This window comes from Sus scrofa, chromosome 15 (genome assembly GCF_000003025.6).
Source record: "Sus scrofa isolate TJ Tabasco breed Duroc chromosome 15, Sscrofa11.1, whole genome shotgun sequence".
NCBI classification, from domain to species: Eukaryota; Metazoa; Chordata; class Mammalia; order Artiodactyla; family Suidae; genus Sus; species Sus scrofa.
Genome location: NC_010457.5, coordinates 33,456,770 through 33,479,176, shown reverse-complemented (window position 1 = coordinate 33,479,176; position 22,407 = coordinate 33,456,770). Strand labels below are relative to the sequence as shown.

Here is a 22,407-nt window from a genome sequence, read left to right as displayed (position 1 = left end):
ACGAGTGCCTGTGGGCTCCCGGGCATCTTCCCGCCCGCCTGCGGGCGCCCCGCGGGACCCTACGCGACCAGGCCCGGCCCAGGGAGTGCCCCTGCGACCCCAGCCCGCCGTGGTGGTAGCGGGCCTGGCACTCACCGCGTCCGTGGAGGCCGCGCCGAGCGCCCAGGGGCTCCGAGCAGCGCCCAGAGGCGGGGACGCGGGCGGGAGGGCGGCCCCAGCTCTCCTGCTCTCAGCCGCGCAGGCTCTGGGCCTGAGCGCGCCGGCGCAGCCCCGGGTCCCGGTCCGCCCGCCCGCGCCCTCCGCTCGCTTAACCCTTTCCAGGTGCAGAGCGGTCCCGCGGAAACCCGGCTCCAGGAGGGGAGCGGCGCCCACTGGAGGCGCGTCCCTGTACACACATGGAGAGGCGCGAGCTATGGGCTGGACCCCGCGGCACCTCGTGGATGCTGAGTTTGAATCCAACAACCACCACACCAAGAAGCCAAGAAGCTAGAAACAGGTCCCCGCTGGTGCGCTGGGGGTCCTGCCAAAGGCCACACCCTCTTGTGTCCCAGGACCACCCCCTCCCCGCGCTCCACCAAACCGTGAAATAATGTTATTTAGTGTTTACGTTTTTGTAAAAGCAGGGATGATGCGTTCTTGAAATACTTCGTGGTTAAAAAGCTGCCCACATCCTTACAGACTCCAGAATAAGAAAGGAAAACATTCAGAACACTCGAATGGAGAAAATGCTGAAAACTGTTCTCGTATCTAGATACGTGCCCCCCCTCCCCCCGCCCCGCCACCAGGTCCCCGCGGCGGGTGCAGGGCATAGGGCGATGATGCGCAGGGCGAGGAGGGTCCCACCGTGAGGAACCAGCTTCCCAAAGACCTGCCATCGGAGAGGGACGAAATGCCCTCAGATCCAGGCTGCTTTCTGTCCCTGCACACAGCTACTTCCTGCCGGCTCAGCTCTAATTAAGACTGGACCCCTGATAGTAAGTGCTATTTTTAAAGGTTTTGTGGAAAATGATTAAATTTCCATAGTCACAGAGAGCCTTGAGCTTTTACTTTTTTTCTTTTTAAAATTTCTGCCTTCCACATTCTCTGCCAATATATGAGTGCTTCGACTTTCAGCAGCAGAGTTAATACCCTGAAAACATCCTTAAAACACATCTTCTTTCTGTTGCTAAGAAGAATACATCTTGATTTGGATTACACGAGGCAGAAAATGAGTAAACTATTGGGAAATAACTTTTTTAAATTATCAGTTACCTAGCGGAAAAAGACCTTTTGGGGGTTGAAATAATTCCCATCATGCTCTGTTTGTATTTTATCCAGTTTACTTCAGAAATATTTCAGCATCTATGGGATCTTTCCAGTGCATTTTTTTAACCTGTTTACATGCATGTAAGCAGCTCAACCTACATCACCGAGGTGGAGATATCTGGAGGGGAGCTCCCATGCATTTCCCCAGCACCTCTCCCGTCTTTTCAGGAAACCGGCTGGGTGAACCCCCAACATCAGAGCTTCAGTTGGCCTCCCCACCCACCTTTGTGAATCAGCCTCCAGTGACCACCCAGCTTTCTCCAGTCACAGGTGCTGTTGTCACTGAGGTCCTGGTCTGTCCTCTCCACCACTCTGTCAGCTCCAGAGACCCACTCATAAGTCATGTTTAACTTTTCTTCTCACTGGATTTTACAATGCTTGGCATATACTGGGTTCCCAATACATATTTATTCAAGGAATGAAATAATAAATGAATTCACTTAAAACATCCATGCAACCTCTACACTATCTAGTAGAGAAGGAGTGTGGGGACCTCCATTGATTTTCAGACTTTAGATGTTTTATTTTTTTAAAATGCACTGTGGCCTCAATGTGGTCAGTGGAAATTGCAGAGGAACATTGTATGTATTTCATTAGGAGTTCATTCTAACGTCAGAGCTTCCTTAAATTGAACCTGGGGTTTAAAAATGTCAGGAAAAAGGACTAGCCATCTTAAATATTTTTTAAATATCTATTTCAAGTATATTTTAATAAAACTATTTCTTTTTTTTTCTTTTTCTTTTTTTCTTTTTTTGGCTGCAGCAGTGTCTTGATGTGGGATCTCAGTTTCCAAACTAGGGATTGATTAAACTCCACCATGGTTTTGGCCGCCGTGGTGAAGGCACAAAGCCCTAACCATTAAACCACCAGGGAGCTCTGTTTCACTATTCAAATCTTCTACTGCTCAAAAGAGCCTAGTTATGCATGGTAGACTTGAAGTATGCAAATATATCACTGTGTAAAGCTGTGCCTGAAAAATAGAAATGAACTCCTAGTTGTCCTGGGTACAGCAGTTTAGAGGGCCCTGAATGCAGTGACTGGGGACCTGGGTTCCAGGCTCAGGGACTCTGAAATCTGTTTAGAAGCTGCATGGAGCAGTACGGAGAACAGGGCTTTGAAATTCAAACCCCAATTTCAGCACTGCCAGTCTGCGGATTCTGGACAAAACACTTAACCTCTGTAAAGTGGGGGCATGACTGTCCTCCCCTCGGGACACACCGAGGTGATAGGCACAATCACTTAGTGCCTCTGACCTTCACCCTAGGGGAGCACCACTCACACTTGCTGTTTCTAATTCTGTCACCATCCCCTGTGTGATTTCCAGCAAATGTTCTTACCTCTCCAGTCTGTGCTCCCCATAGAGTTTACATCGCTGGAGGAAGAGGAGGGATGGCTGGTGAGTCACAGTGGCTTGTTCTGGACCCTGGATAGTGTTTTCCTACCTGTGCTAATACCAGATAACAGACAATTTCCCCCAAGCTTTTAACAGCCCATAAGAGTTCATGCACTCCCCCAGCCTTCCAAAAGAAAAAAAAAAAAAGCAATTAAATTCCAGTAGCTGTCAGGAATTGATCCAGTTGCTACAAAGTACTTTGAGTCTCTTGGCATGAAAAATTAGTTAGAATATCTGTGTGTTGGCGTGGAAAGCACATTCCCTGCTTCATTTCAGAATCCTCTCCATCTTGTAGCAAGGGGAAGCCATCTGCCCTACCCCTTGCTTTCACCCAGCCCCAGCCTGAGGACTCCCCTCAGCTCTGATGACCTCGGGATGCACCTGCATCCTTCAGTAAGCCATTCCTTAAACACCAGAGGCTCTTCTTCATGTCTGAGTTCTTCTTATCAGCCAGTGCCTGAGAACCTCACGTTCAGAATCAAAGATGTGGCCCAGCTTTCTGAGACATTGTGACTCCTGACCACGGATGCCACACACAGATGGTCCAGGCACTGGCTGAGTCCGTGGTCCCACCCAATGCTTTGGTTATCCTGGTTTGAATAAGACAACAGTGGCCTGTCTTTCTAGGCTCATGCAACAGCCACTGTATTGAGGCAAAGTCATCCTTAGCAACTGCCGCATCAGTGAACAGGGGACTCCGAGTTGGGCCGAATGCCTCTCTGTGTCCTGCACAGTGGTCTGCATGGAACGGCAGGCGCTCCTGCAGGTACTTTCCCTCAGCAGATGGCGAGCTGCCGGGAGCCGATACATCCTCGTCAAGTGAGTAAAGATTACCATCACTAAATGGCCAATAAGTTTGCCAGTGCTGATCCTAGTAAATCTTCCTTTGGAAAAGAAAGAAAAATTGAATAATTATTCTAAAATATTTTCAAGGTATTGTATGACTGGGTCACCTTGCTGTAGAGCAGAAATTGATCCAACATTGTAAATCAACTATACTTTAATTTAAAAAATGAAAAAAAATATTTTCAAGGTATGCATTCACAGTGTGAGAGCAAATTATCTGCAATTAAATATGACTTCCCTAAGTCTACACGGTACTTCTATGGGTAAGTGTAGGTGTAATTCGCAAAATACCCAGGTCTAGATATAGACACACACACCTGGGTACACAGGACTCCAAGAGGTAAGGACCACTTGCATTTTATTTTTATTTTTTATTTTAAAATTATTTTTATCTTTTCCATTATAGCTAGTTTACAGTGTCCTGTCAATTTTTACTATACAGCAAAGTGACCCAGTCACACATATACACATTCTTTTTCTCACATTATCCTCCATCATGCTCCATCACAAGTGACTAGATATAGTTCCCTGTGCTGTACAGCAGGATCTCACTGCTTATCCATTCCAAATGCAATAGTTTGCATTTATTAACCCCAGAGTCCCAGACCACTTCCATTTTAAAGTTGAGGACATTTCACTCTCAGAGAGTTTATGTAACATTTTCGCTTTGTGGGAGGTGGGGCAGGAATTCTAACCCCCACAACCCCAGAGGCCTTGCTCACATTCACCATGAAATATGGTCCTTCTAAGTGAATGAATGAATCCAAGCTTTGGAGAGTAAATTAAGAGGCTTACGAGCACAACAAGCATACTCTGTGTCACAGGAATACGGTGTTAAAAACAGGAGTGGTGTCCCAGCCCATCTTGCAGTTTCCTTTTACCACACTGACTTTCACCCCAATCCCAAGGTGTTTTGTGCAAGTGGTCGGATTAACCTTGGCGCTTCACTGCCCTTGGGGGGCTGGTTGTGTGTCTCAAGGAGTCTTGTCCTAGATGTCTTCTGGCTCAAGATTCCTCCTCCAGAGGTGAGCTTGGAGGAAGTTTCCAGACAGGAAAGTCATGAAGCTTGCCATAACCCTAGGAAGAGACAGCAGGACACAGCGATCCGGCAGAAGGGCCTGCACAGCCTGCAGACTTTGGCCGATGGTCTTGTTCCTGAAAGGGGGCCCGGAACTGGGGTCGGTCTTGTTGTCAAATAAGACCGTTCCACAGACCATTGCTGTCTCCAACTATGGAGTGTTGGTGATGGCTTTGACAACCTAACTGAAACAGGACGAAACCCAAATCAAAAGTAACCACGTTATTACTGACCTCATCACCGGTACTACACTGACTGCAAAAACGTTTAATTTTTCATCTTTACGTAGTCAAGGCCTAACTAGTAAATCCTCCAAACTACAGACTAAATAACGACCCTTAATCTGATAGCCTATTCTGGTTAACCCCAATTTAAAGGTTTTTGCAGGTTGAACTGTGTCCCCACCTATTAAAGAATATGTTGGAGTCCTAACCCCCTGGAAGTCAGAACATGACTTTCCTGGAGATGTGATCTTTATGAAGGCAATCGAGTTAAAATGAGGCCCTTAGACTGGGTCCTGATTCAGTATGACCAGTGTTTTTATAAGAAGAGCAGATTGAGGAAGTTCCCATCATAGTGCAGCAGAAACCAATCTGACTAGAAACCATGAAGTTGCCTGTTCGATCCCTGACCTTGCTCAGTGAGTTAAGGATCCGGCGTTGCCCTGAGCTGTGATGTAGTTGGCAGATGTGGCTAAGATCCCATGTTGCTGTGGCTGTGGTGTAGGCAGACAGCTATAGCTTCAATTCAACCCCTAGCCCAGGAAACTCCATATGTTGTGGGTGTGGCCTAAAAAAAAAAAAGAACAAACTGGGGCACAGACATAGGCAGCAGAGGGAAGCGTGTGAAGCCAAAGACAGTGGAGAGGTGCAGCCCCAGCCAAGGGATGCAGAGGATGCTGGCAAAGGCCAGCGGCTGGCAGAGGCAGAAGACCCCTCCCCTTGGACCTTCAGAGGGGTTGTGGCCCAGGGGCCCCTTCATCTTGGACTTCTGTCTCCAGACTGATAGGGGATACACTTCTGTTGTCTTAAGCCCCCACCTGGTACATTTATTTTATTATTATTTTAAGTAATTAATTAATTTATTTATTTTTGCATTTTAGGGCTATGCCCGCCACATATGGAGGTTCCCAGGCTAGGGGTCAAATCAGAGCTACAGTTGCTGGCGTATACCACAGCCAAAGCAATGCCAGATCCAAGCCATGTCTGTGACCTACATACACCACAGCTCACTGGCAACGCCAGATCCTTAACCCACTGAGCAAGGCCAGGGATCAAACCCACAACCTTATAGTTCCTCATTGGATTCGTTTCTGCTGTGCCACAACGGGAACTCCTGTGGTACTTTATTAAGAGTCCCTGAGAAACTCATACAAAGGTATCATGTCTTCTCTACATAAGCACTGCTCTCAGACTGTCTGATGAATAAAATCAGTTATCTTTTTCCAATTTTCAATCTATTATGGACTGACCTTTTCAAAATACAATAAAAATGAGTTGCTAGAAAAAGAAAATATAAAAAAATGACATGCAAAATGCAAAGCCATTTCTTTAGTATTTAGTTAGGCACTGTCATTCTGTCACACTTCTGTACACGTTTCAACACACTGCTCTCAGTTTTCTTCCTGGCGGGGGTTGTGAACTGGCAGTGGGCCACACGGCTCCTGGAGCAGCCCAGCTCCAGGACGCCTGGTGATGGTGAGCAGGCAGTTGGCTCGTCCTTGGGAAACTGACGCTTTCTCACGCCCTTGCAAAGACCACAGCACACAGGGTGGGGGTATTTCCCTCTTTCCAAACAATGTCTTATTGTGGAATTAAGCAATGCACCTGGGGGAGAGGGGATAAAATGTTTGAAAATGGGTTCTAAACTATTTCCAATAAATATACGTGGAAATCTAACAGCCTGCCAGGTGGGCCCCTTTCCCCTGCTGCTCTGGGATTCAAATGAGTGCCAGGAAAACACTTTTGAAAAATGTTACCCTGCAATTTGTAGGTCCTCTCCTTTGAAACCCTAGCCGTCCAGGAGGAAACATGCCCTTGATGTGTTTACATAAGTGCTGTTTCCCTCAGGCCTCTGCGTTCACCCTCCTAGGAGGCAGCCGGCAACTTTGTGGGGAGGAAAGGCCACCTGGGCACAGATGCAGGCTGGCAGTGTGCCCCACCAGCCACAGCCCCTCCAGCCACTTCCTCTTTGCTGCCCCATCTCCAACCATCTGGTTGGTTCGGCAAGGGAGATCCAGGCAGCAGAGAGAGGGAGGGGCCGACCGCAGAACCCTGCCAACTCCAGTGGTTTCTGTGTTCTCTCACCCCCCAGACCCCAGGGCCATTGGGCCCTGAGGGGCTCTGATCCTGCTGTGTCTCCCCCCTCAGGATCCTCTCCTCTCCTCACTGTCCTGGGTAAACAGATAAAGGTGTGAAGCTTCATCTGAAAAAGGTTTGCCACCTTTTCCTGCCACTGGGAAGGTGACAGTGCCACCCAGCTTGGGTCTGTTTTTCCTAGAAATCATCCGTAATCCTGTTCATGCCTCCAAACCCTTCCAGCATGAAGGGTGGTGCTTTCAAGGCCATCCATAAACCCCTTGTGTTGAAATGTCAGTACACAAAGAGGCTTAATTACAGGTAGCCAGCCTCGCCTCCCCACTCCTGTGCTCTGTCCCCAGCAGCATCTCTGGTCCTTCTGTAGTCACCATTCCTCCCACCTGGGCCACCACCACCCAGCTAGCCTTCTCCCACATCTGCTCAAGGCCTACTACCTCATGAAGCCTCTTTTGGAGCCTTCCCACCTCTCTGTCCCCACAACTCTGTCTGGAGCTCCATGTCACTTTGGTGTGCTGGCCCCAGGCTATCCGGTTCCGTGTGCACAGCCCCCAGGTCTCCTCTGCAAGCCTAGCCCCCGTCACAGGGCCTGACCCACAAGTGGCTGTGTGGACAACACTTTTTCATCTGTTTGTAGCTTTGTATTTACACTGCGCCCTGTCTTAAGTCTTAAGTCTCGCTCAGGCTTGTCTTAAATACCAGACTTAATCTTTTCCTTCTTTCTCACAGTTCTGGACGCTGGGAAGTTCAAGATCAGGGTGCCAGCAAGGTGGGTTCAGCAGGGGTGCGCTGTGGGGGGGTAGGCGCTGTATCCCTGGCCTGCAGACCACACCTTCTCCCTGTGTTCTCATCCTCACGTGGCAGGGAGTCAGCCTGCTCTGATGCTACCTCTTCCTCTAAGGGCACTAATCCTGTCATGAGGCCCCACCCTCATAACTTCATCATCTCGCCAAGGCCCCACCTCTTAATACTGTCACACTGGGGGCACAGATCTGGGGGGACACAGACACACAGGCCACAGCTCAGCCTTAGAGAAGAAGAGATGACGGCTTCAAAGCCAACCTCTGGGATCATCTCTGCCTGATGATTTGTTCTCTGTGCTTTTTCTTTATTTCCTTCTGAAAGTATGTGGTTTTGCTTTTATCACTGGAAAGAAACAGTAAATGTATACTTATTTTTGACAAGTCAGTTTGGAGAGTAAGCCCTTGGGAACTCTGCTGAGCATCCAGTCACTCTGCTGTCACCTCACCCCTTAATCAGCCCTGAGCCAGCAGGACTTTCCTTCTGTCCCCGTCCACCTCCTCTCCTCTCCTCTCCTGCTTTCAGGCAAGGCCTCCCTCAGGCCCCTGGTCCCCCTGCTGTCCTCATGCCTCCCAAGACCTGGGGGACTCTCGGAAGAGGGCTCAAGGGGGTCTGATTGGCTCCCAGGGTTCACTGCCCTTGCCCCAAGGGGTCTCCCAGTGGATGAAATGTGGCAGGGGGCCTGTAGCCGCTGAGGGACCCCCCCCAAGTCACACCTCCACCTGCATCCTGGTCCTCACCTCTTCGCCCTGCTGACCAGAGGCCCCCACCCACTCCTCCCTCCACACCCTTGAGCAACTGCAGAAGACCCCTGCCCATAGGCCCAAGTCAGAGAGAACTGAGGCCAGACCCTCCAGCAGCGGTGGACACTGGCATCTGTCATTAAGTCTGGATATGTGGAAGACGGAGCCCATGCCCATTGAGCCTGTAAAATTGGATGTATGCATGTATGCTGAACCTAAACACTTGGTATATTAAGATGTCTCCTGGCAGCATGAGGTTTTTCTTTCTCTCCGGGCTATGAATCCAAATCCCCTCTAGGCTGCGGATTTACTGTGATGGTACATCTTGCTTAAAGATCAGTAAGTGGGGGTGTCTGGAATGCAGGACCTTCTCCCTGTTCCCACCTGCTAGTCTGCAGGAAAACCTCTATTTCCTGACCCAAACAAGATGTTTTTATACTTAAGTTAGAACAGCACTGCTAAAGTAGGACAGATCAGTGAGGACGTTGGAGAACAGAATGGGGTCCTATGTGCTAAGGACAGAAAAAAAGCAGTTGCCTGGGAGTAAAACAGGGACGAACTCCTAGGACTCTACCTCGGCCCCGGGACGTTCAGGACATCCTGTGCCCTGCGGGCTATCTGGCAGCACCTCTGGCCCCTGCGCAGTGGACACCAGTAACAGTCACACCCCCAGGTGGTAACCACCAAGTGTCTCCAGATGTTGCCCCATGGCTCCTGGGTCGGAGGGTGAACTTGCCCTGATTTCAAACAACTGAACAAAAGGCAAAATAGGAATCCCACATGTTAGCCCCCAAAAGGGAGAAAAGCAATTATTTTTGATGAGCAGAAGAAAATCAGGTGACTCCCCTGTACTTACCAAAGGGCACCACACATCTGTGCCTGCCTCACCTGGCACAGGTGTCGGGCCCCTGACAACTCAACTGGGGAAAACAGCTTCGTGGTGGGTCTCAGATTGGTGCTCATCCCTCGCTGGGGCTCTCCCGGCTCTGCACTCAATGTGGCGTCTGAGGAGGCCCATGGGTGGGTGGGTGGGGCACCCATGGCCCCTGGTCTGGGTCTGGCTGTGTACCCCCTGGCCTCCCACCCACACTCACCACAGGCCCTTGGCATTGTTGTCAGGCAGCAAACAGCCTGGTTACCCTCTCGAAAGGCAGCCCTGCACCCTCGGCTGTCCACATGCCAACAAGGTGGTCTACCTGTCCCGACTTACCAAGACCCTCTAAGTCACAAATAGAGGCGATTTGCCATGAAACTTCCAGGCAGCAGACACATGGACGGGTGCCCAGCTGTCACTGGCAAGTTATAGTGAGCACTGGGGGAAACTCCCAGATCACATAAAACCACTGAGTTCCGTGGGTGGCTTTTGTGAGGTTCATGCTCCCAGCTCTTCTGCTGCTTCCTGCCCTGGCTGGGCTCCAGGCACTGCGGTTCTACAATTCTGGCCAAGCCCCAGCCGCCCAGCAAGTCCTCTCCCCCTCCCCCCCTCCTCCTGAGTCCAACCCTGTTCTCCTTGCTCTGGAAAGTTCATGGGCTGACACCAACCCTGCCACTGGCGTCGCCTGGAGCATTGGTGCACCTAACCACCAGCTTCCCCATTCTCCAGCCCCGCCGCCTGGCCAGGCCCCAAGCCCCAGGTGCTGTCTGTGGCACTACGTCATCACACCTGCCCTGGCCCATGCCTGCGTGGCTGTGACCCCCAGGCTGGGCCAGGGGATGAGGGTCTGGAGAAGTAGCAGGAGGAAAGAGGGCCTATCCAGGGTCACAGCTGTCCACTTACAGGTGAGAACATAAAATCCTGCTCTACCTGCCTGAACTCAGAACCAGAACTGTCGTGTTCTTCTCAGAACCTGGCAGAATTGTCTCCAGCTGCAGGCCCAGAAGGTGGGGGAGGCTCCATGACCCCACCTGGAAGGAGCAGGAAGGCATTTTCCCCCTTAAGGCGCAGCCAAGACGTGCCTTCATCCCCATGAAAGCTGTCAGGCAGCAAAGACTCACTAACCCGCTTCACAAGGGTTAATTCTTTCAGACTCTGAGCAGCAGGGAGGAGGCTGAGCCCCAGGCTGTCTGCTCCTTCCTCGAAGCCCCAAAACAGCCTGAAGGTGCAGGGATGTGTGTGTCTGTGTGTGCGCACGCACTGTGTGCATGTTTGAGTGCACTGTTATGTGCAGGTGTGTGTGCATGTGCCCGTCCACGTGTGCACATGCATGTGCACGTGCACAGGCCCAGCCTCTGTGCAGAGTGGCTGGGGGCATGAAGGGAGAAGCGGTTTCTGAGCAGGACCTGCTCTGGGCCTGGACTAGAACTGACACACAGGTGAGGAAGCCATCAGCGAAGTGCTGAAAACCACCGAAGAACACCAGGCAACCACCTACTCTCTTTTCTTACACACTGACTCACTTTTTTAAAAAAGAAAATAAGTGAAGTGGCTGCAATCCCCACACATCGCTCGGCTCAGTAGCCATGACTTGGCATCTATGTTCTATGTCAACACAGAGCTCCTGCTACTTTGAAACCTTTATTCATTAAAAAGAAAAGTCAAGTTTTATGAAACATTTTCATGCACATACATTTTAAATCCACCAAAAAATGCAAAATCACCAGGGCTTAAGTTATGTCTACTTCACAGGTGAGAAACCTGTGGCTATAAATGATCCCAATGACATTCTTAACAAATTCAATTTATGAAAATATTTTCAGGAGTTCCCATCATGGCTCAGTGGAAACAAATCTGATTAGCATCCATAAGGAGGCAGGTTCAATCCCTGGCTTCGCTCAGCGGGTTAAGGATCTGGCATTGCCGTGAGCTGTGGTGTAGGTCACAGACGTGGCTCGGATCCTGCGTTGCTGTGGCTGTGGTGAAGGCTGGCAGCTGTAGCTCCAATTGGACGCCTAGCCTGGGAACTTCCACATGCTGTGGGTGCGGCCTTACAAAGAAAAAAAATATATTTTCAGAAAAAGATATTTTGGGATGTGGTTATAGAAAATCAAATCCGATGAGTCCCTGTGCAAAGACCCCACTTCCCCACAGCCTGGCCGAGGGAGAAGCAGCTGCCCTGCATCACGGCCAAACCGTCCTGCCTGACTTGGCCCGTCCTCTAGCTCAGCGCGGGCTCTGCTCCCTCAGGACAGGCCCCTGCCCAGAGGTGGGGCACCAGGAAGAGAGCGTCTGGAGCTCTGAGAGGAAGCTTCTCCAGGCTTCTCCAGGCTCCTGCTCTCAGTGCTCTCAGTGCACGTTTAACAGCCACAGCCACTGACCCCGCTGCAGCCCCCCACTTCCTCTCCACCTGGGACCTGTGCCTCCTCGTGACCCTGCCGAGGAAATGGATTATCCCAGAGGCTCAAATCACAGAAAAGACTGTGCTCCCGGCCAGAGGTGGAAACAGACGGTGCTGCAGGGGGGGTCCAAGTGGATAGAGTCAAAAAGGGTCCCTGAGGGGGCTCCAGATCAGCTGGGGCTGGAATGTGGGCTGAAGAGGAGGCAACACACACACACACACACAGACACACACACATACACACACAGACACACACACACCACCCCTACATGCATCTGCTCAGTGACTGCTGAAAACAACTCACTTAAATGCCACAGAATCTGTGGAAAGGAAGCCATCTGATGGCTGGAACCACTGTGAGCGTTGTCTGTAACTGCATGGCGCTCATAAAACATCCTTGGGAGGTGCCTGGGTTGCGCCTCCCGAGGGGTTTGGGAATTACCTGTCACTGCACAGAGCTGTCATGCCCAGGGGTGAGGGGAAGACCACAATTAACAGGGCACAGGACCCAGAGCCACTCAGCTCCCACCCTCTTCACCTACCACTCCCCCAACTCCCTGCTGGGGACCGTACTATACACGGAGCTGGCTTTCTCCTGAACAAATCAGCTGACCTCCAGGAAGACGATCACCTGCTGAGCCCAGCAGTCTGCTTGGGAGACGTGTGCGCTGACCCATGGTCAGAGCCCTGAGGCGACTAACAGCTCACACACTAGGCACACGGCAGACCAGACACCCAGGGATGCTCTGCAGGATGTTAGGAGCCACGAGAAAGCACTGCTGGAAGCTGCTGACAAGTTAAAGTGCTAGCTTCTTTATGTGACAGTTCACAGTATCTCCAAACGCTCTCTGCACACAAGTTCTCTGTGAGAGGGAACTCTTCAGGAGCTGACCTGCAAATTTGTACTTTGAGAAGGAAGAGTGTCGCACTTTAATGGAAAGATAGGAATTGAGTGACATTGAAAGCCTTACCACACAGCTGGGAAGTAAAACCCGGTGAAGTGACAGATGGACAGCACGTGACAGCAAGACTTTTCTAAATATGTTATCAATATTGCAATGGAAATGGAAATCTCAATTGGCACCATTTTAATTTTTTTTTTTACTTATTTAAGGTATAAGAAAACGTGGTAGTTGTCAGTTGAGTTTTTTGAGGTATTGATGAAGATCACACAAGCTTTGTGTGTCAAAGTTTAAGTGAAAGGCATAGCCAAGGACTTCTGTTTTATTTGATCACTTAAAACACCAAGAAACTATACTTCTTTAATCAGGGCAAACGGTACGGAGATTTAGTCTTACTTTACATACTTCTCTTTCTGTTAAATTCATTCACCTCATGACACCACTCAAAATAAAAACTGGCAGGTGTGTGCGTCTCTAGAGAGTTTCTTGGCACCAACTTCAGATTCAAAGGGTTCTTTTACACGTACGTTGTACCATCTCTGGAATCTACATGTTATCTCCCAAACCAGCCACTAGGGGTGCCACCCTGGCTAGGACCATCAGGATGCCCCCTGAACATAACTGCCCTTTTGTGTCTTACAGGACAAAAGGCAACTCAGAATGCTGTATTTTTAAATAAAAACACTTTATTTATGAAATAAGATAGCAGCTAATAGTTTAAGAAAGCCTGGGGAGATGTTACTTTCACATGGGGTACATCTGCACCTTGGACAGTATTTGGTTAAGTCATAAAATTAGCATCTTTAGTCACCTGTAAAGTGCTGAGAAACTTCTCTCAGATAAATGCCTGCATTAGTTCTCCTGACCTTCCAGTAAGTTGAACATGGATACGTGATACACGTGCAGCACAAAGAACTCATGGATAAATATGGGCTACTCACACATGACGACCACAGAGGCAAACCCGCGCATCTGCAGAAGAGGTGCAAAGTGCCAGGTCATGCCACCAAGGGCCACCTTGCTCATGGCTGCCACCAGCAAGGCACCCACCGTGATGGCACTGTGTGTGTCCTTCAGAGCCAGAAGCATTCCTGGTCAACAGGTGCAAAAACAGCAGAAAGGACCAACAAAGACACCTCCATGGGTCTCAAGACACTAAAATACACCTGTCTCTAAGGTGATATTAATGCTGTTTAACGTGGGAATGGACAGGTATTTTGGCATTGACACTTGAGTCTAAGTGTTGATAGGAATTGAGCATTTTGGTTCAAAGCAAACATTATTTGTGAAATGTTACAGACAATATATTGACTAAAACTCTGTTAATTCTTTTAATAGAAAAATGCAATATAAAAATACTACTTTGTTAAAAATATACAATACACGCATTATACCACTTTGGAAAACCCAGCTCACCTCAGAAAGCAAGTAACACCACCTGGATTGGTATATATGTGACCCGGCTTTCTTCATTGTTATAAATTCTATCCTGGAGTTAAAAGATAGACAATATAAATAAAAGTTGTGAATCTGAATCAAGTATAATTACTTGAGAACTGTTAATAACCTGTCCACTACTGAACATGCCGTTGCCAGAGTTCTGGGTTTGGAGGCTCCAGGTAACAGGACAGGAGAGGTCCAGATGCCGTGTCTATTAAGGACCACAAGGCCAGAGGGGCACCATTCTGGGGACTTCCGCTCACTCATCGAGGTATCCACTCCCCCCTCTGCCGCCGCCCCTGCCACAGGCGTCCATATTCAGCTCTGCAGAGTGGGGAGGAGGACAGGACTGGCAGGAGATGCCCCCTTGATGATATTGCACATTTCTGCCCCACAGATGATTGGTCATTGACCCTGACCAGTATAGACACCTGGGGTGGCCAAAAGGCCGTCCCCGACCACTGCTCTGGGCTCACACGTTCAGCAGGGGGATCTGCCAGACCATGACAGTGGAGGTCATCTCCTCCGGCCGCTGCTGCCTGGCCTTCCTGCTCATCCGCCGGTGGCCCTGGCCCCCACAGGCCACCAACACGGAGCTGGCCTTCGCCCTCCTGGCCCGCCGCCCACGGCTGGGTGCAATGCTCGTGTGCCGTAGGAGGTCCTGGACGAAGCTCTCCTCTGGCCGGGGCTCAAGAGGGCCGGAGCCCAGGGACCCAGAAGAGGAGGAGGAGTCGCTGGCGTGGGGCCCGGGGCCTGGCGAAGCCCCCAGCCACACAGCGTCCGGACTGCTCTGGCTCGGGCAGGGGGCTGCATCCCTCTGGTCTTCATCCTGAGGGTCGGCATCAGGGGGCGGGGTGTCCCTGGGCTTGTCCTTGTCTGCCTTGGGGGCGGCGGCAGCCACGACCAGGAACTTGACGGGCCCGCTGTGTGCGTGGTAGGAGACCAGGCCTCGTCCTGAAAGGGGACAGGGCTCAGTGGGGTGTGCACGTCAGGCAGGACCAGAGAGGAGCCCAACACTCCATCCACAACCCTAGAACCCACACAAGACAGTGCCAAGAACAGCTTCCAGATCCTGCTCCTTCGCAGTTTTAGTTCATTCCAAGAACAATCTCAAAACCATGCTTAGTAACACAACCCCTGGCTTTTCATCAGCAGCACCCAGTTCTGACACTCGCATCATCCTTTTAAAGTGAGAAAAAGGCCATTCTCCTGTTCTCTGCATAAAGGCCTTCTCACCTGCTCTAAGATAATATACTTAGGAAAATCCTTCCTACATCTTGATTTAAAGAATGAAATGCCTGGGAGTTCCCATTGTGGCTCAGTGGGTTAGGAACCCAACTAATATCCATGAGGATGTGGGTTCGGTCCCTGGCCTTGATCAGTGGGTTAAGGATCTGGTGTTGCCATGAACTGTGGTGTAGGTTGTGGATGTGGCTCAGATCCCACATCGCTATGGCTGTGGTATAGGCCGGCAGCTGTAGTTCTGATTCAACTCCTAGCCTGGCAACCCATATGCCACAGGTGCAGCTCTAAAAGCAAAAAGTAAAAAATAAATAGGAGTTCCTGTTGTGGCGCGGCGGAAATGAATCCTACTAGGAACCATGAGGTTGGGTTCCATCCCTGACCTCGATCAGTGGGTTAAGGATCCAGCGTTGCCATGACCTGCGGTGTAAATCACAGACATGGCTCAGATCTGGCATTGCTGTGGCTCTGGCGTAGGCCCGCAGCAACAGCTCCAATTAGACCCTTAGCCTGGGAACCTCCATATGCCGTGGGTGCGGCCCTAAAAAACAAAAAATAAAAAATAAATTAAAAAAATAAATGAAATGCCTGAAAGAGGTCAATTTGAGGAATAAGATGCCTAAAACTCCAGTAGCTTCCTGCCATTCTTTATTACCAAAAGGTTCTGTGGTTTAGAATAAGTTAGTCCTATGGTATTAATTAAAATGAAGACTTTTCAGTTTACAGGTGATTGAACTGAATCTTAAAATCATCATTAGAAACTCCCTAGAGGTCTTTTATGAAAAGCAGAGCCCAGGACACCCTAACTCCAAATGTCAGTGGGAGTGGATGTCCATTCTTTAAGCACCTCGCAGGTGATATAACAAGTAAGGGGAGTTTACATCCTTTCCACCAACAACATAAGGCCCCTCCCCCCAGGGGCCCCCCTCCCACCTCCCGGGCTGAGGCACACTCCTCAGCAAGCAGAAGGGCAAGTCAAGAACCCTCCCAGCGGGTGCTGGGGGCACATGGAGGGTGAGGACGCCCAGACGCGGGGATGGAGGTGACCACCTGGTGAGCCTGAGCCTGTGCTTCCTACACTCCGGGGACCCCAAGCCCGACAGACGTCCAAAGGGACCTGTGTGCGACCGAGCCCTGCATGTGACACACAACTGGAAACAGCTAAATACCCACCACACCTCACATGGGCAACAAAGCCACACCACACAGCGGTGAACTGTGTGAGCCACAGTCACATGACCAAGGATGCACCTTGGAAATAACATTGAAACAAAGCACTGCAGAGGAACATGATGAAAAATGGTCTTTTAAGGTACAAATCGCCAGAACTAGAGAGAATAAAATCAGCGGTCCGGTAATGTGAGATGAGCCTTGGCAGGAGAAAGGTTATGTCTGGCTGGGGTGGAGGGGTGCCCACTCTGCCTTTTTATCACTGAAAATGATGTATTCATCACATGTAGCTGCTGCGGGTATAAGAGGTAGACCATAGGAGAACAGAAGTTACGAAATGAATAAACAAAATTGGAATTCCACAATCCTAGCAGGCGGAAGATGACAAAACATGGGTTTATCGCAACCACCAAGCTGCCTGCAGGAGACCCTTAAGGCCTCATGACAGCAGGAAGGCGTGTCTGCAGTCACAGTGAATATTCCAGTGCTGACAGAGGAAGAGACTTAGAAAAAAGGTCTTTATCAACATCTGGGTGAGTTTCCTACAAATATTTTTCTCTGAGTTATTACACAATCAACATAAAATTTAAGACCTTGGTTTTACTTAACTTGCAGTATTAAGATTTTCCTGTATCATTCAAAGCTCTCTGCAACCATCATTTCCACTGGCTATGTTACATTCTAAAGCGCTGCACCACCATTGCTTAAATATCTCCCCTACCCCTAATTTGGACCTTCAACTTGTTTCCTGTTCTTTGGCATTATGCTTTGTTCATAGATTTGGCAGCTTCTCAACAGATGCCTGAACTGGAAACCCTGACTCCTGACACATGAGAGTTTCAAGACTCATGGTCCTTAATGCCAAACTGCTTTCCAAAAAAGCTGTGCCCACTTGAACTCCTCCCAAATGTGCTAAGAAGCACAGCTGAGCTTTCTCTGATACTGGGCTTCCTTCTGTGCAAAACCTAAAAAGCATCCTTTTTTTTTTTTTTTTTTTTTTTAGCAAAACTGTGTATCGTGATAGAAACTAACAGGTGGCCAAAAATTATCATGAAAACACATTTTAGGGACAAGACTCTGCCTAGGCCATGATGTGAAAAAGAGGAAAACAAAAGTACGAATTGAACAAATTAACAGACACAAACTTCATAGCACAGAGGGGGCAGGGAAGAAACAACCCAAATAATTTACACTGTCTAACAACTCCTGGGATGACTTGGCTGGACACAGACCCACATGCTTAAAGAGTGTACAGGACAGAGGCTGGGGAGGTGTGGGCACATGGGTGGTGTACTCACCGGTCACCTTGGGGATGCCCTGCAGACGAGGAACGGGCAGGGCCACCACAACGCCCAGGCTGGTGCCCACCATCAGCAAGCCATGGCAGACGAGTAGGCTGGTCACTGACAGCCGCTGGTGCCCTGGATGAGAGATAGGAGAGGCTTGCACCCCTTGGCCTGGCCTCTGCAGAGCACAGGCTGGAGCAGGGCTCCGGAACCGCCCACCTCACCAGAGCACTACCAGACTGGCAGATGTCACCGGGGCCCTGGGCATACTGGGGAGAGACGGGGGCATCCTGGCTGTACTCCTGCCAGATGGGCAGCTATGAACCTGGGACACTGCTAAGCACTGCTGGGCAGCACTTCCAGGGCCAAGCAAAACCCCAAACCATTCAAGAAACTATCCATTTCCTGCCAGGGCCACACACACACCCCTCACACGGCAGCCCTGCCAGCAGAGCCCACCTGGACAGGTACAAGGAGACTAGGATGGCTCCCCTCGCAGCCCGTGCTCAGCAACACAGCCCATGCAGGAGCAGGGAGGGGACTGCGCCAGGAACGGGAAGGGACCTCATCATTCAGGCTCTGGGAAACACTGATAGAAAACACTAGAGCCCAAGGGCCTCCAGAGCTCTGGGCTATTTGCTCTGCTTTATTTTCCAGCCAAGGCTCTAGGGCCCAGAGAGGCTGACCAGGCTGACAAGGGGAGGAAGTAGGAGTGAAAGAAAGAGCAGAGCTTCACCCCAGGTGCACATCTCTGGTGACTGTCAGGAGTGATCCGGGCTGTACAGAATCTCGCTGCAACTCCACACCACCCACAGCAGCGTGGCCCCCCAAAAGGAGCTGTAGACCACTCCTGGTGTCTCTGCTCAGTGCTGAACTCAAGAGCAGAGGGGAGCGATTCAGTCCCCTCCTGAGAAGGAGCAAAGAACACTTAACAACAACTGGATTCTTCTGTTCCCTAGAAATGGGTCATTTCCAGTATCTCTGCATAGGACCGGAATTTCATCTTAGATAAAAAGCATGAGAAGAAATGCTTTCATGCCAAAGCCAAAGGCTGGCTAGCATGTCCACAAAAGTCATTCTATGATTAGGTAATGGAAAAAAAAAAAAAAAAACCCAAACCAAAACAACAGCTACAAAAACTAAAGACCTAGTTTTATTTCTAAATATGAAATATTTCTCTTAAAAAGCTAATGTTCTAAGTTCCCAGGAATTCTGAACATGTGCCCGTGGGAGCAGCTGGCTGTAGAGACACCTCGGAGCTGTGTGTCAGTCTCCACGTGCTCCAGGAGCTGTCATTTCCAAAAGCCAGTGAGACATGCAGAGGTGGTTTAGATACACGGCGCTGGGCATGGTCTCAGCCTTGTTATCCAGAGGCGGGTGGTCCTGTCCTGGGCAGCCCTTTGGAGGTGAGCCGGGGGCCAGGCCACGTCCCCGTAACACAGGTGCGGCTTCCAGAGCATCAGTGCTCACTCAAGGCCAAGTATTCTAACACTTCCACGTGACTGCTCATATACAGAGAGCAAGTCTGCAAATCCGACCCCCCCGCCCCCCGCCCGGGTAAAGCTTTGGTGGAAGAGATGGAAGCAGCTGGGGGAGGTGACAGTGGGACCTGGCTCGCTGCTCCGTGTGCTGTGTCATTTCACTGCTGCACAGGGTGGTGGACGTCTTTGCATTTGAATACCATAATTTTCAACGTTGACGGAAACGGGCCACAGCAGACCTGACCCGAGTGGTCAACGTCATGACAGTGGGGTGGACGGAGGACACAGATGTGATCTTCCTCTTGCAGCCACTTTAGAAGCCACCGTCCTGGAAGGAACTTAGAAACTGGGCAGTGGGACGATCCTGTGGTCCTAATGTGACTACATGTCCTCTTTAATACACAAAAGTACTGGGAACAGTACTAACAAGCAGACTCTCTCCACATGGTCTCAGGGCTGGATTGAGAGGTGGCTGTGGGTGTTTCTACAACGTGATTCCACCCACACTCTCATTTAGGTTCCAAGTCCTGCACATAAGTGAAAACTGCACCAGTAAATTGTTTTGTGATTTATTCAATCATCCTGAAATATTTTGGTTTGGGAAACTGTGAGTTTCATTTAATTCTTCTTCAAAAAAGGAATTTATGAGTTAGATTTTCTTTCACAGAGAATCTGTAATTTAAAAATATTGTTAGGGCTATTAAAGAAGCATTTAAAATACTTTCAATTTACCACTTGGCTTTAAAGAAAACTAAAAAGGGGAAAATGGGAAATTTTTTTTTTGCTAATGTCTCTTCTGCTGGTACTTCCTCTTGGAAATGTTGATGTGCTTGGTGGTATCACATATTTCTCTGAGGTTCTTCGTTTTTCTTCATCTTTTTTACCTTTGGTTTTTGGCTTCAAGTTCAGTAGTTTTTTTTTTTTTTTTTTTTTTTTTTTTTTTTTGTCTTTTTAAGGCTGCAGTTGCAGCATATGGAGGTTCCCAGGCTAGGGGTAGAATCAGAGTTGCAGCTGCTGGCCTATGCCACAGCCACAGCCACAGCCACAGGATCCAAGCCGAGTCTGCGACCTACACCACAGCTCACGGCAACGCCGAATCCTTAATCCACTGAGCAAGGCCAGGGATCAAACAGGTGTCCTCGTGGATACTGGTCGGGTTTGTTTCCGCTGAGCCACAACGGGAACTCCAAGGTTACATTTTTATATCGCACACAGAGCCTCGTAAAATATGTGAAGTATTTCCAACCACTAACACAAACATTAAACAGGTTTTACTTTCAAATTATGAAGGATAAAACTTTACCACTTTTTTTCACTCAGAAATTCGTTTTGAAAAGTAATCTCAGCCTCTTCAGGAATTTTTCCACTTCTTTGCCTGTAAATAGCATATTAGGAACATCTGACTTTTCGCCCTGCTGCAGCTTTTACATCTGTGTTACGTTACATGTGGTAAAAATCTGAGAAACTTTCTCTGGTCTTTGTAAGAAGTTCCTCTCTTCAGAAGTGGATCTTTCCAAAGAGAAAGCACAAAACAGTTCAAAGGCAGAGAAAGGGGCCCTGTGTGGTGTTGGGACGGGGGAAGTCATCGTTGGGGGGCGGGGGGGGAAGGTTATGAAACATTTCAAAAATGGGGAAAACTCTCTCCACATGGGAAAGACCAAGAGGAATACTCTGGGTGGTGGGAGGAGCCCCTGAAGGACCCCCAAACTTCCACTAAACCATAGCACAGGTGGAGGAAGTTGGAAAACCGCAATAGCCGTTCTTCTTTGCAACTGGTTGGAGAGCATTCAGAATTGACTAAGAGCCCAAGCTCCGCAGGTGTGGTTTGTTCCATTTCCAAAGTAGCCTAGGGCTCACCTCTAATTTCACACGTGAAAGTTTAACTGACTAGTACTTCGAAAGGTGGTGATTTTCCCATTCAGGAGGATCATAACTAATCAAGAGCCCTGTCCAAGCTGCTGAATCCCCTTATGAAGTGGTTGATGGTATTTAGAAAAATTACACTGAGGTTTTTTTGTTTGTTTGTTTTTTTAAATAGAAAAACTTGGCGCCTTCCTTTGGTTACGTCACCCCTGGAAGGCAATGCAGTCACTGGAGGGACGTGAAACGGCTCATCTGTCAGGAGGTCTCAGCACTTTTCCATAAAAACATCCTGCCTCAACTGTCCTGGGCAAGGAGGGAAACAGGGCTTCCTGACACAGTTCCTACTGACTCGTGACCGGGGCCGGGGTGCGGGAAACTCCTCTGCCCCATGTCCAGCACCCTCCTTGTGGCTGAGGTTGACCAACTGCATGTGTGCTGATCCATGGTGTCCCTACCACTGCGTGGCTGTCACATCTGATGTGGTTCAGGGCAAAGAGCTGAGCAGATGGGCTTGGAACTGGTCTCCAAACAGAAGAGAAGGAACCGAGGTCACACAGTCAGAGGCCCCCGGGAGGCAGAGCAAGACCCCAGGGGACTGAACAGATTTCATCAATTTCACTGCAGAAAAAGACGTGAGTTACAGGATAATAATTTTTTTTAACTTTGTTTTTCTGGCTTGAGAAGTCTTCCTCTCTAGAACATCCTGGAATTTTACATTCCAGTGAGAGCAATAAAGGACACTTTTACATATTGCTGGTACGTGCACGTAACAAAATCCACTTGGTAAGTGCAGGAACACAGGTCTGAAGGAGGCTCTACGTCTGCGTGTCCAGGATGGCAGTAGCCCCACGACCTGGACTCCCTGCTCTCGTCTCAGGTGTCTGAGCGTAAGACAGACCCCTGGGACACTGGCCTGAGGGGCAGACGCTTCTAAGGAGGAGGAAGGGTGCCTGTCCCCAGATAAGAAAACACATCAGAAACCAGACCATCGAGGGATGGACCAAGAGCAACTGGGAGGGAGGATCCCACACGGGGTTGGGGGCAAACTTCCCCTTCTCCAGCAGGGCCCAGGAGGGTGCGCCCAACCAGTGGGTTCCGGAAGGGACCTGGGGGAGGAGCGAGGGGCGGCCAGGCAGGGGCCTCTGGGGGCTCAGAGGCATTTTACTGCAGCACCAACATCACCTCCTCCCACGGGTGTGGCTGGACCTCTGAGCACAGGCCTCCCTGGAGAAAGGGCTGTGCTTGGGCATCTACAAATCTGGACAAG

The 22,407-nt window shown here is 49.7% G+C and overlaps 1 protein-coding gene across 1 annotated transcript in view; it reads right to left on the bottom strand.

Annotated features, from left to right (window-relative positions):
- Positions 13,325-22,407, bottom strand: part of ARHGEF10 (Rho guanine nucleotide exchange factor 10) — a 95,760-nt gene continuing 86,677 nt past the window's right edge. Inside the window, 2 exon segments of the mRNA XM_021076496.1 lie at positions 13,325-15,052; positions 17,809-17,931. Coding sequence (XP_020932155.1) covers positions 14,571-15,052; positions 17,809-17,931 — 605 coding nt within the window. The 3' untranslated portion in view covers positions 13,325-14,570.